Source organism: Chelonoidis abingdonii, unplaced genomic scaffold (genome assembly GCF_003597395.2).
Source record: "Chelonoidis abingdonii isolate Lonesome George unplaced genomic scaffold, CheloAbing_2.0 scaffold0004, whole genome shotgun sequence".
In the NCBI taxonomy this organism is placed as follows: Eukaryota; Metazoa; Chordata; order Testudines; family Testudinidae; genus Chelonoidis; species Chelonoidis abingdonii.
The window spans coordinates 487673-500754 of NW_027424265.1; the positions used below are offsets into that span (position 1 = coordinate 487673).

General features: G+C 60.7%; 1 protein-coding gene and 1 pseudogene across 1 annotated transcript; both read right to left on the reverse strand.

Moving 5' to 3' along the window:
• Positions 1-2243: 2243 nt before the first annotated feature.
• JPH4 (junctophilin 4) lies at positions 2244-12518 on the reverse strand. Its single transcript, XM_032785667.2, has 4 exons — positions 12080-12518; positions 4865-4983; positions 3981-4528; positions 2244-2685 (listed from the first exon to the last, which is right to left on the reverse strand). Exons 1-4 carry the CDS (start codon positions 12418-12420, stop codon positions 2605-2607), a joined length of 1089 nt encoding a protein of 362 aa, XP_032641558.2. The 5' UTR covers positions 12421-12518; the 3' UTR covers positions 2244-2604.
• On the reverse strand, positions 7584-10604 carry LOC116827834 (junctophilin-3 pseudogene; annotated as a pseudogene).
• Positions 12519-13082: the final 564 nt, after the last annotated feature.

A 13082-nucleotide genomic window follows, 5' to 3' on the forward strand; every position in this document is an offset into this window, starting at 1 on the left:
GCCCTGCCCCTTAAATCGCCACCTTCGGGAGTCCTGTCGTTTCCCTTCCCTCCAGGCCGTTCCCAGCCCCTGGGATGGCGGGAACCAGCGGGGAACGGGAGTCCCTGAACCACAGACGGGGTGAAGAGCCCTGGAAATGGGGCGTTTTTCACTCTTGTGGTTTGCTCAGGGCCCCGGTGGCTGATTTCTCTGCCCTGGGGGCCGCGTGGTTGTAATCAGGGTGGGTGGGTTAGAGCAGGGAGTGGGGCTGGAAGCCAGGACCCCTGGATTGTCTCTCAAGCTCTGGGAGGGGAGTGGGGTCTTGTGATTGGAGTGTAGGGCAGGGGCTGGGAGCCCGGACTCCTGGGTTTTCTGCCCGGCCCCGGGAAGGGGGTGGGTGCCCGGACTCCTGGGTTCTCTTCCCAGCTCCGGGAGACCCGGACTCCTGGGTTCTCTGCCCGGCCCCGGGAAGGGGGCGGGGGCCAGGGGCCCGGACTCCTGGGTTCTTTGGCCGGCCCTGGGAGGGGGGCGGGCGCCTGGACTCCTGGGTTCTCCTCCCACCTCCGGGAGACCCGGACTCCTGGGTTCTCTGCCCGGCCCCGGGAAGGGGGCGGGGGCCAGGGGCCCGGACTCCTGGGTTCTTTGGCCGGCCCCAGGAGGGGGGCGGGGGCTGGGGGCCTGGACTCCTAGGTTCTCTGCCCGGCCCCGGGAGGGGGGTGGGAGCTGGGGGCCTGGACTCCTGGGTTCTCTGCCCGGCCCCGGGAGGGGAGCGGGAGCCCGGACTCCTGGGTTCTCTGCCCGGCTGTGGGAGGGGAGCAGGGGCCGGGGGCCCAGACTGCTGGGTTCTCTGCCCATCCCCGGGAGGGAGGCGGGGGCTGGAGGCCGGGACTCCTGGGTTCTCTGCCCAGCCCCGGGAGGGGGGTGGGAGCTGGGGGCCTGGACTCCTGGGTTCTCTGCCCAGCCCCAGGAGGGGGCGGGGGCCCAGACTCCTGGGTTCTCTGCCCGGCCCCGGGAGGGGGGTGGGCGCCGGTGCCGGGAGCCCAGGGAGCCCGGACTCCTGGGTTCCCAACACGAAAGAAGACGATATCAGTCCATTTTCCCTTTTTTTATTAATATATTTTTATTAAATTTCTAGTTTTGTTAAATCTGCAAGACCTTTGTTTTCAATCCCAAAGACACGACATAAGAAATATCCAGTGGAAAAGGCGATCGGGGAGGGGACGGCGGAGCAAGGCCGGAAAAGGGAGGAGAAAGCCAGCAGGGAGGGAGGTAGAAAACCGCAGGGCCGTGGGGACTGGAGTCGATTATACACATTCCCAAGACACGGAGCATCCTCATGCATTTTCCGGGGGACCGAGAGGGAGATTCCTGCCAGGGGGGGCCCCCAAAGGGCCCCCCAACTTCCTAACCCTGCCCTGGGTGAGTGGAGGGGATGTATCCCCCACAACTTTACAGCCCCCCTCTAAGTCAAAACGTATCTTGGGGTATCATTGCGTTCCCCTCCCATGGTCAGGCAGGACTATCTAGCCCCCCTCATTGCCTTAAATCGTGTCTCCCTGCCTTCCAGGAGGTGGGACTTCTTGTTTGGCACCCGCCGATCTCTGCAAAAAGGCGGGACTTCCTGCTTTGCCCCCATTAGTCTTTTCCAGCCTCCGGAAGGCAGAACTTCCTCTATTGCACATCACGTCCCTTTAAAAAGATGGGACTTCCTGTTCCATCCCTCTGACAAGTATCCTCTACCCTGCCGAGGGTGGAACTTCCTGTATTGCACCGTCACATCCCTACAAAAGGCAGGACTCCCCGTTTCGCCCCTTAGGGGAGTGTTCCCTACCCACTTTTTTTATTGCACCATCACATCCCTGCAAAAGGTGGGACTTCCTGTGTTGAATGCTTGGGGTGGTTCTCCTGAAGGAGGCACTTCCCCACCCTCCAGTAGATGGTGTTCCACACCATGAAGTCCCTGCTAAGCCCTCTAGGAGGCAGGACTTCCTGTCTGACCCCTTTAGAACCATCCTTCCAAAGGCTGGACTTCCTCTTTTGCCCCACTAGGTGTAGCAGCTGCCCTCAACAGCCCCGCACCAGGATTGAGCTCCCCAGTCACCCCCCCATGACAGAATTGCCCCCTTCACCCTCTTTTTAATGTTTTAACTAGTTATTTCATTCAGACGCAGCGAGAAGACTTAAAAAAGCAGAAATAAAGGTTCGCTGTTTTTGTTTGGTTTTTGGAGGGGCGGGGTGAGCACACCCCCTGCTGGGATTTCCCCCCCAACTCCCAGCCCTGGGGTCCCCCATCCCCGATTTACTGAACCCCAAAAAGAGTGCATTAAGGGGAAAGGAACCTCAAATTTCAAATGGGGGGGTTGTCGTGGTCTCAGACAGAGAGAAAGAGAAATCTGCTAGAAAGAGCCCTTCATATGTAAACAATCTAGAGAGAGGGAAGGGGGCAGAGTGGAACGGAGGAATGAACGACACAGACCGACAAAGAATGAGAGAGAGAATAAAATAGAGGAGAGAAGAATGAGTGAGAGAGAGGGAATGAGAGAGCGGCAGAGAACGAGTGACAGGTGGGGTGGGGGAAGGGGCAGAGGGAGGGGTCTGGTGGGGAGCTGCCCCCCCCACCCCCTCTCAGGTGAGAAGCAGAGAGAACAGGTGAGCCAGGCAGATGTCAATCAACACGACGGCCAGAACCACCAATGGGTGAGCTCCCTGCAAGGAAAAAGGGAGGGGTGAGACACGCCCCCCTCGACACCCCTCCGCAAACACCCCCATCCCCCATAACCCTACCCCAGCTGACGCCACAGCCCCCCATACACCTTCCAACTGCCCAGCCTCAATCCCCCAGCAAACACTCCCCCTAACTTCCCACCCCCAATTCCCACGTACTTCTAGGCCCCACGCCCCACTCGCCCCTCCAAGAGCCAGGAAGAAACCCAGCGAGTCCTGGCCCTCTGCCCCCACACTTCAAACCCCCTAAGACCCCCTTCCCTCCCAGAGCTGGGGAGAGACCCCAGGAGTCCTGGCTCTTAGCCCCCCTCACACTCAAACGCCCTAGACCCCCTTCCCTCCCAGAGCCAGGGAGACAACCCAGGAGTCCTGGCCCTCACCCCACACCCACTCAAACCCCCTAGACCCCCTTCCCTCCTAGAGCCATGGAGAGAACCCAGGAGTCCTGGCCCTCTGCCCCCCACACTCAAACCCCCGAGACCCCCTTCCCTCCCAGAGCCGGGGAGAGACCCCAGGAGTCCTGGCCCTCAGCTCCCCACCCACTCAAACCCCCTAGACCACCTTCCCTCCCAGAGCTGGGGAGAGACCCCAGGAGTCCTGGCCCTCTGCCTCCCACACTCAAACCCCCTAGACCCCTTTCCCTCCCAGAGCCAGGGAGAGACCCCAGGAGTCCTGGCCCTCAGCGCCCCACCCACTCAAACCCCCTAGACTCCTTTCCCTTCCAGAGCTGGGGAGAGACCCCAGGAGTTCTGGCCCTCAGCCCCCCCAACACTGAAACCCCCTAGACCCCCTACCCTCCCAGAGCTGGGGAGAGACCCCAGGAGTCCTGGCCCTCAGCCCCCCCCACACTCAAACCCCCTAGACCCCCTTCCCTCCCAGAGCCGGGGAGAGACCCCAGGAGTCCTGGCCCTCAGCCCCACACCCTCTAAGTCACCAGACCAGCATCCCCCCTCCCCACCGCCAGTTCCTCCCAGCACTCCCCACTGCGGCTGTGCTGGGCGGGGCTGAGATGCTGCAGTGGGGCGGGAGGGATGCTGGATGGAGGATGCAGTTGCTATGAGACAGGTGCCAGGACACCAGCCAATCCCGAGGAGCTTCATCAGCTGGGCCATGCCCACAACCCCCCTCCAGTCCGGACAGACTCCTGGGTTCTCTCCCAGCTCGGGAGAGGAGTGGGGGCTGGTGGTTTGGCGGGAGGGCTAGGAGCCAGGACTCCTGGGTTCTCTCCCAGTTCTGGGAACGGGGGGAAGAAGGGGGTACCCCTTTGCCCCTCTTACCTGTCTCATGGCCGCTCCTGTCTCCTTCTCACCCTGAGCCTCAGCCCTCACCCCCAAAGGCAGCTTGTCAGCCCCCAGTCCAGAGCGCCCCGGGGGTCCTGCCACCTCTGGCCCCACCTGAGGCTCCCCGATATCCAGCTGGGGGAGCTCTTCCTCGTAGTCCTCCTCCTCCTCCTCTTCCTCCTGGAGGCTTCCAGAGCTGCCGCTGCGTGGGGTGCCCACCAGGGGGCGCCCTGCCTCCCCCTCCTCCTCATCCCTCTCCCACAGTCCCTCGGGTGGGAACCCCGGTGTCCGGGCAGGGAACCTCCGGCACCCCCACTCATCCTCAGGGTCTGACGCATCTGCAGGGGGCACTCGAGGGGGTCCCCCGTTCTCCAGAGGGTGCCAAGTCCGGCGGGAGTCCCCCCTCCAGTGCTGCAGCGGAGTGGGGGGGTAGCTGGGGTCTGGGGTCACGTCGGACGGGGTGACCCCATTTTCGTAGACCCCCGGGCTGTCATATTCTAACAGGTCCGTGTCGGTGCCTTCGGAGTCCAGGCGGGGCCGTGGCTCTGGGTTTTTGGGGGCAGAGAGAAAAGGGGGGTGATAGCATCCCACAAGGTTCAATGCCCCCCACAAATTCAGCCCCCCCACACTGTCAGGAGAATCCAGGTTTGGGGGTGCAGGGAGAAAAGGGATGGGGGGGTCAGGAATTGGGAGGCAGAGACAAAATGGGAGCTGTGGGGTGAGAAAAGGGATTCAAAATCACCCCCATACAAGCGTGGGGAGCGGTGGATGCCCCTTCCTCAATCCAGCACCCCTGCACAGAGGTAGGGCTGGGCCAGAGGGCTCCCCGACAGACCCACGATTAGGTGCTGCTTCTTCCCTGCCCCACCCCCCAAACTCACCAGAGTCGTCCAGGATGGGCTGAAGATCCTGGGCCAGGATCTTGGCCACTCGAGCCGCCTCCACGGCCTTGTCGGCAGAGGCCAGCGCGGCCGTGGCCTTCAGCTGGGCATCGGCCGCCCTGGGGAGAGGGCAGGGTGGGTCTCTGTGGGGTGGGGCCTCCCTGGGGTCAGCACTGCCCCCCGCACCCAAGCCTGCCCACCTATCCTGCTCCCATCCCCAGTGCAACCAAGCAAGCCCCCAGGCTAACCCTCAGCACCCCCCAGCCATCCCCATCCGTCCTACCCCACAGCCCCCATCCCCTGCCGTTGCCCCACTCGCTGCCACCCACCCAGCCCCAACCCTGACTCCGGCACCTGTTCCCACCCATAGTTACTGATCACACACCCTGGCCCCCAGGAATCACCCCCCACCCATCCCTATTCAGCGACCAGCCCCCACTTCACCCAAACCCCAACCCCCACCCATCCCTATTCAGCGACCAGCCCCCCCAACCAACCCTCCCCCTAATTTCCAGCCCCTCCCCCCTCCATGCAGGGGCAGTGCCCTTTCTCCACCGGCAGCTCTCCCCCACCCCTGCCAGTGGATGCTTGGCTGTCCGCTGTTCCACAACAACTGCCAGAATTGCTGTTCGCCATCACCCAGTTTGCCTAGGAGGGACAGGGCGCCTCTGCTAGGCCTTGCACACCTCCATTGGCAACCGTCTTCCATCCCAGCCCCACCATGCTGGTGGGGCAGGCAACATGGTGGGGGGGGGGAGGGCGGGAATGGTGGGGGACGAAAGAACGAACGAGACACCAAACGCGACACAACTGAGACACGAACAAGACATTGCAACGAGACACAAACGAGACAGCCAGGCGAAAAAATAATTAACGGAAAGCAGCAAGGGAGGAGCTGCCGAGGAAGGAGGAAAAGACTCCAGCCGGAGAGGAGGACGCCTTCATCGCTGTTTGTGGCCGAGCCAACGTTCATTCCAGGGCTGGGGGAAGGGAACACGTTATTCTCGGCAGCCAAGTCATCCCCACCTGCTTTCCCTATGCCAGCTAGACACCAGCGTTCCCGAAGCACTCCAGTTATGGTTTTCAGTGTTGGGCGGTAGGGGGCTTCCCCTCTACCATCGGCAAGCAGCCTCCACACATTTTCACTCCGCCTCTATCGTTTCCAGGCCAATGGAACATTTCAAGATGGACTTGCTCAATGCCAACTGGAGTTACTTGAACCACTGTTCAAATGGCGTCCACTGGGGTCATTAGAACAACTTTGAGTGACCGTCATCGGGTTGACAACCTTTCAGGGTGGCTACTTTTGACTCCCTAATGCGTGGTGGAACTCCGCTTCCCTGCAGTTGGGGTGGGACTTCTCTGCAGGCCCTCAGCTGGGCCCTGGCTCCCTTTCATTTGCCTAAGGGGCTCATCGTATTAGTTCCTCGCCCTGTTGCACCCTGCGCGCAGAGGGTGGTGACAAATAATGTGCCTCTGGAGAATGGCGTTCGGTGTTCCATGGTCATTTAACCAGCTTTTCAATGATGCTTGCTTAGTTTGGGAGGTTACTTTGAGTCAATTTTAAATGACTGCCAGTGAGGGGTGGTCTGAACTGGTATTTTCCCCCTGATGGCTTACCCCGTTGAGGTTATTTGATCAACTTTCAGAATGGCTACCCAGTTGGGTTTGGCTTTGGGTGGGTGTTCACTTACCCGGTTTCGTGTTACCATCAGGGGGTCACTTGGCATTTAGATGGCTGCCAGTGACTCCCTTATGATATTCTATTGGTGGGTTTGAGGTCCCCTTTACCAGGCAGAGTGAAGGTTCGAAGGAGGAGGGAAATGGCACTGGGGAAGGGGTTGTGGGACAAGATTGTCTCATGGATGGGAGTTATGGCTTTGAGCCACTGAGGCCTACAAGGCCTATTTGAGCCTCGGGCTTGCCTTTTGTGGCCAGGAGAAAGCCGTTTTGGGTTTGCTTTCTCAGGGTGCATCCCAGGAGCGAGGGGGCTCCTGCCCAAGACCCTGACGCCTAACTCAACCCAGTCCCACTGCAGGCCCCAGAGAGGTAACAGGGTGTGGTTAATTTTTTAGAAACAAACACTTTTCCCCCCATTTTTGGCCCCAACCACACAAAATACACACACACACACTCCATCTACCTCCTCCTCTGCCCCACTTCCCCTCTAATCCCCGTCTGTCCACTTTCCCCAACCCCCTTGCTTCTCCACATCCTGTCCTCCATGCACCCCATTTCCTCAGCCCGTATGTCCCCCTCGTTCCTCCCAGTCTCTCCCACTTCTGGCAACTCCCACCCACCACAGCCGCCAGGGCTTCCCGTTCTGCAGCTGACCTGGTGGCCGCTCTCTGCTTTGCCTGGCAGGCTGCAGCCCTGCGTGCCATCTCCCCGCCCGGGTCACTTTTCTTCACCTTGTGCGCCGGGAGCGGGATGAGGTCTTACTTGCCATCACAGAGCGGTTGAGTTGTACTTTTGCCCCTTTCCCTTGGTTGCCGTCGGGGTGGTAGGGTGCTGCGCCCGTAGCCGTGGCCCGCGGTTCTTCCCAGCGGGCATCGCCTTGTAGCGCAGCCGTTGGAGCGCCGGCTGACCCGCTAGCGCTGCGCCGGTTCTTGCCGCATCCCGGCGTGCCTCGGTGGAGGATCCCTCGATTGGCAATGTGACGGATCTCGGGGGGTATCGGTCTCGGCATGTAGGGTGGTGGCTTCGCTCCGGTCGAGCTTCACCCCGGCTTACTCTTCAGCGAGCGCTTGGGCTTGCCAGGGGGCTTTTGGATCGGCCCGGCGCACCGCAGCCGTTCAGGCAGCAGGGAGCGCCGTAAGAGAGCTCCCGTTTTTTCTTTGGCCCCCCTTGGGGAGTCAGGTCACAGGGAGCAGCACGAGCCGCCCGGGAGCCGAGGAGGGCTGTCCCCCCGGTAGTAGTAACGGAGGGGGCGGGGAGGTGGGGGAGCGGGCAGGGGCCGCCAGGGTCGGGGTCATGCGGAGTTGATTCCAGCGAGGTGCGGCGCAGGGATCACACCAAGCAGCTGGCGGGTACGGGCGCTTGGCGTACACCATACCGGTGCCGGCTTCCCGGATTGCCACTGACCCTGGTTAGGCTGCCTTGCAACGGGGCTGGGGTTTGAGGATAGAGGGTTGGGTGATGGACCTGGGTGGGTGGATGGATGGAGGGAGGGCAGGAGGGAGGGTGGAACCGCAGGGATAGAGGGATAGGTGGCAGGTGGATGGATGGATGGAGGGAGGATGGAACTGCAGGGATAGAGGGATAGGTGGCAGGTGGATGGATGGATGGAGGGAGGATGGAACTGCAGGGATAGAGGGATAGGTGGCAGGTGGATGGATGGATGGAGGGAGGATGGAACTGCAGGGATAGAGGGATAGGTGGCAGGTGGATGGATGGATGGAGGGAGGATGGAACTGCAGGGATAGAGGGATAGGTGGCAGGTGGATGGATGGATGGAGGGAGGATGGAACTGCAGGGATAGAGGGATGTGTGGCAGGTGGATGGATGGATGGAGTAGGGTGGAACCGCAGGGATAGAGGAGTGACTGGCTGGTGGATGGAGGGTGGAACCGCAGGGATAGAGGGGTGGGTGATGGACTGGGGTGGATGGATGGAGGGTGGAACTGGAGAGATAGAGGGGTGGGTGATGGACCTGGGCGGATGGAGGGAGGGAAGGAGAGAGGGTGGAACCGCAGGGATAAAGGGGTGGGTGGCAGGTGGATGGATGGAGGGAAGATGGAACTGCAGGGATAGAAGGATGGAGGGAGGGTGGAACCGCAGGGATAGAGGGGTGGCTGCTGGCTGGCTGACAGATGAATGGAGGGATGAATGCGGATGCAGCGATGGCCTGCAGACCAGGGCAGGAGAGTGGATGGCATGTGGGCCTGTGTACAGACGTGGTTGGATGGAGGGAGCGTGAAGCTGGGCAGATGGAGGGCCCACACAACTGGCCAGACAGACAGATCCCCCCTTCCCCTCTCTCCCACCCCCACCCCGGAGCTGGCACCCGGCCGCCCTCACCTCCGTCGGCGTAGGTTTCCGTGCCGTAGCCATCCTGCAGCCCGTCCCTCCACATGCCCTCGTAGGTGACTCCGGAGTGGCTCTCCCAGACGCCGGCCCGGCCCTTCAGCCCGTGGCTCCACTCCCCCTTGTAACACCACTTGCTCTTGCGCTCCACGCCCAGCCCTTCCCGCTTGCCCTGGCTCCAATGGCCCTGGTAGGTGTTACCGCTGGGCCAGGTGTAGACGCCCAGAGACTCGAACCCGCGCCGCCACTGCCCACTGTACTCGCCCTGGGCCCCAGGGCCAGTGCAGACCCCGTACCCATGCGCCCGGCCGTCCTGCCAGTCTCCCACATAGCAGCCGCCATCGTCAAAGTCGAACCTGCCCCCGTGGGACATGCATGTAATGAGGCCCCGCCTCTCCCGGCGCCGGCTACCCACAGGACCCTACGCTCATCGCCAGGGCCGGCCCCACCGCGCGGGGCTGGTGGTAGGTGGCAGGGTCAGGGTGCCATCTGGAGCAGCAACTTCCACTCCTCTGGCAGGCGGACAATGGGACTAACAGTCGTATGTCAGTCCTGGAGTTCTTCCCCTACAGCTGGAGTGAGGTCCCAGACTTCGCCACCTACAGGCAGGGCAACAGTCGCACGCCACTCCTGGAGTCCTGGCCCTTACAGTCGTAGGGAGATCCCCGGCTTCTCTGTCTAGGGTCAAGTGTAGCTACAGGTGTACGAAGAACCAGTTCTCCTCCTACAGGTGGACAGTGGAGCTACAGCAGTGTGCCACTCCTGGAGTTCTCCACCTACAGGCACATGGTGGTGGGGGAGAGGGGATGGTTACAGTCAGACCAACCTCTCAGTTCTCTGGCTACAGATGTGTACTTCAGCTCCCGTCATACACAAATCCCAGACATCTCCACCTATAACCATTCAATGGAGATACAGTTCTACAGACATCCTGGAGTTGTCCCCTACAGGCGCACGGCAGTGGTACAAAAGTCCAGACTTCTCCACCTACAGGTGTAAAGTGGGGGTCAGTCATACAGCAGTCCCAGACGTCTTTGGCTACAGGCGTATGGTTGCTTCCACACCTACAGGAATCTGGCTATGGCTGTATGGTGCCCTACAGTAAGACTACAGCCTGTAATTCGGTAGCGACTGGGGTATGGAGGCTGTCTGATTACACCCGTGAGTGGCTCCTGGAGTTCCCTGGTCACAGATGCAGTATAGTCCTGGACTCCATGTGTTACAGGCAGACAGTGGCCTCCAAATCTGCAATGACTTGGTTCTGGCTCTGCACTGCCATGCTGTGACCGGGGAGTCTCTGTATTTTACAGGTAGATGGGGGCTGGGAGTTCTCTGGCTACAAGTGTGCAACAGTCCTTGATTTCTCCAGCTACAGGCATACAGTAAGTCCAGGGGTCTTTTGTGACAGGTGAGTCTTATGTTCTGTAACTACAGGTGTAGAGTGGTCCTGCAGTTCTTGGCTACAGGTGTACAGCCATCCCAGGGTTCTCCGGCTACAGGTGTACAGCGGTCCTGGAGTTCTCCAGCTACAGGTATAGTATCTAACAGGCGTAGCGCAGGCCTTGGGAATCTCTCGCTACAGGTGTCAGGATGTGCTCCCGGTCCCCTGACTCAGAGAGGCTCCAGGTGTTCCCAGGAAGCAAACGAGCTGCTGGGGGTGTGGAGCAGAGCCGGGGGGCCAGGGAGGGCTCCCAATAATGGCCTCATGATGTAGGGTACCTACAATGAAACAGAGTGAGAGAGTGGCCGAGAGATGGAGGGACAACCAGACCCCCAACTTAGAAAAAGCCTGAAAAATACCCCCAACACACACACAGACAAGGGGCAGGTCTCATTCCCTCCAGCAGGGGGCAGCAGGGACATGATCAATAGATAGATGGATGATGGGTGGATGGGGATGGATGGATGGATAGATGGATGGATGGGGATGGATAGATAGATAGATGGATGGATGATGGGTGGATGGGGATGGATGGATAGATAGATGGATGATGGGTGGATGGGCATGGATAGATGGATGATGGGTGGATGGGGATGGATAGATAGATAGATAGATGGATGATGGGTGGATGGGGATGGATGGATGGATAGATGGATGGATGATGGGTGGATGGGGATGGATAGATGGATGATGGGTGGATGGGGATGGATAGATAGATNGGTTCATTTGCCTACTGGGGCTCCATCGTTAATTAGTTCCCATCCAGCCCCTGTTGCACCCATGCATGCCCGCAGGGAGGGTGGTTGACAAAATAATGTGCCTCTGGGAGAATGGACAAGTTGGTGTTCCATGGTCATTTCAACCAGCTTCAAGATGGCTGCTTAGTTGGGGAGGTCACTTGAGTCAATTTTAAAATGACTGCCCAGCTGAGGGTGGTCTGAACCTGATTTCAAGATGGCTACCCCAGTTGAGGGTCACTTGATCCAACTTTCAAGATGGCTACCCAGTTGGGTTGGCTTGGGGGTGTCACTTAACCCAGGTTTCAAGATGTCTACCCACTCAGGGGGTCACTTGAGCCAACTTTCAAGATGGCTGCCAGTGACTCCCTCATGATCTCTCCCTATTGTGGTTTGAGGTCCCCCTTCCCAGGCAGAAAGTGAAGGTTCAGGAAGGAGGGAAAATGGCACCTGGGGAAGGGGTTGTGGGACAAGAGGCCCCTCCATGTGGATGGAGGAGTTATGGCTTTGAGCCCACTGAGGCCTACAAGGCCTATCTGAAGCCTGGGCCTTGCCTAGATTTGTGGCCAGGAGAAAAGCCAGTGTTCTGGGGTGTTTCTCAGAGGTGAATCCCAGTAGCCAGAGGGGGCTCCCTGCCCAAGACCCTGAAGCCTAACTCGAACCCCAGTCCCACTGCAGGCCCCAGAGAGTGTAACAGGGTGTGTTATTTAGACACACATCCACTGCCCCCCAACCACACAAAATAAACACACACACACACACACCCATTCCTCTACATCTCCCCTCCCCTCTGCACCCACTCCCCTCCTACATCCCCAGTCCTGTCCCACTTTCCCCCCCAAACCCACCCCATGCTCTGCCTCCACATCCCCTGCTCCTCCATGCACCCCATTCTCCTCAGCCCCGTATGTCCCCACCCCACGTTCCCCTCCACAGTCTCTCTCCCCCAACTCTCCCTGCACTCCCCCACCCCACCCCACAGCCCGCCAGCGGCTCCCGTCTGCCAGCTGACCTGGTGGCCGCCATCTCCTGCTTCTGCCTGGCCAGGCTGACAGCCCTGCGTGCCATCTCCACCGCCCGGTCCACCTTCTCCTTCACCTTGCTGCGCCGGAGCGGGATGAGGTTCTTGACCTTGCCACTCACCAGGCGGTTGAGCTTGTACTTGCCCTCTTCCTTGGTGCCGTCGGGGTAGGTGCTGCGCCCGTAGCCGTGCCGCCGGTTCCCCAGCCACTCGCCTTCGTAGCGCAGCCCGTTGGAGCGCCGGCTGACCCCGTAGCCGCTGCGCCGGTCTGCACGCCACTCCCCGGCGTACACCTCGGTGGAGGAGCCCTCGATGGCCAATCGTGACGGCATCTCGGGGGGTTCGGTCTCGGCATAGCTCAGGGTGGTGGCTTCGCTCCCGGTCGAGCTCACCCCGGCTTCACTCTTCAGCGAGCCCCGCTTGCTGCCCAGGGAGGCTTTGGACTCGGCCCGGCGCACCCGCAGGCCGCTCAGCAGCAGGGAGCGCCGGAAGAAGAAGCCTCCCGTCTTCTTCTTGGCCCCCTTGGGGAAGTCCAGGTCACCAGGGAAGGCCAGCACGAAGCCGCCCCGGGAGCCCGAGGCCGGGCTGTCCCCCCGGAGTAACGGAGGGGGCAGGGGAGGTGGAGGGAGCGGAGCAGGGGGCACGCCAGGGTCGGGGTCACTGCGGAGTGATTCCAGCGAGGTGCGGCGCAGGGAGCACACCAAGGCAGCCTGGCGGTACGGGACGCTCTGGCGAACACCATAACCGTGCCGCTTCCCGGATTGCCACTGACCCTGGTAGGTGCCTGCAAAGGAGGGCATGGGGTTTAGAGGGGTGGGTGATGGACCTGGGTGGATGGATGGATGGAGGAATGGAGGGAGGGAGGCTGGAACCGCAGAGATAGAGGGGTGGGTGATGGACCTGGGTGGATGGATGGATGGAGGAATGGAGGGAGGGAGGCTGGAACCGCAGAGATAGAGGGGTGGGTGATGGACCTGGGTGGATGGATGGATGG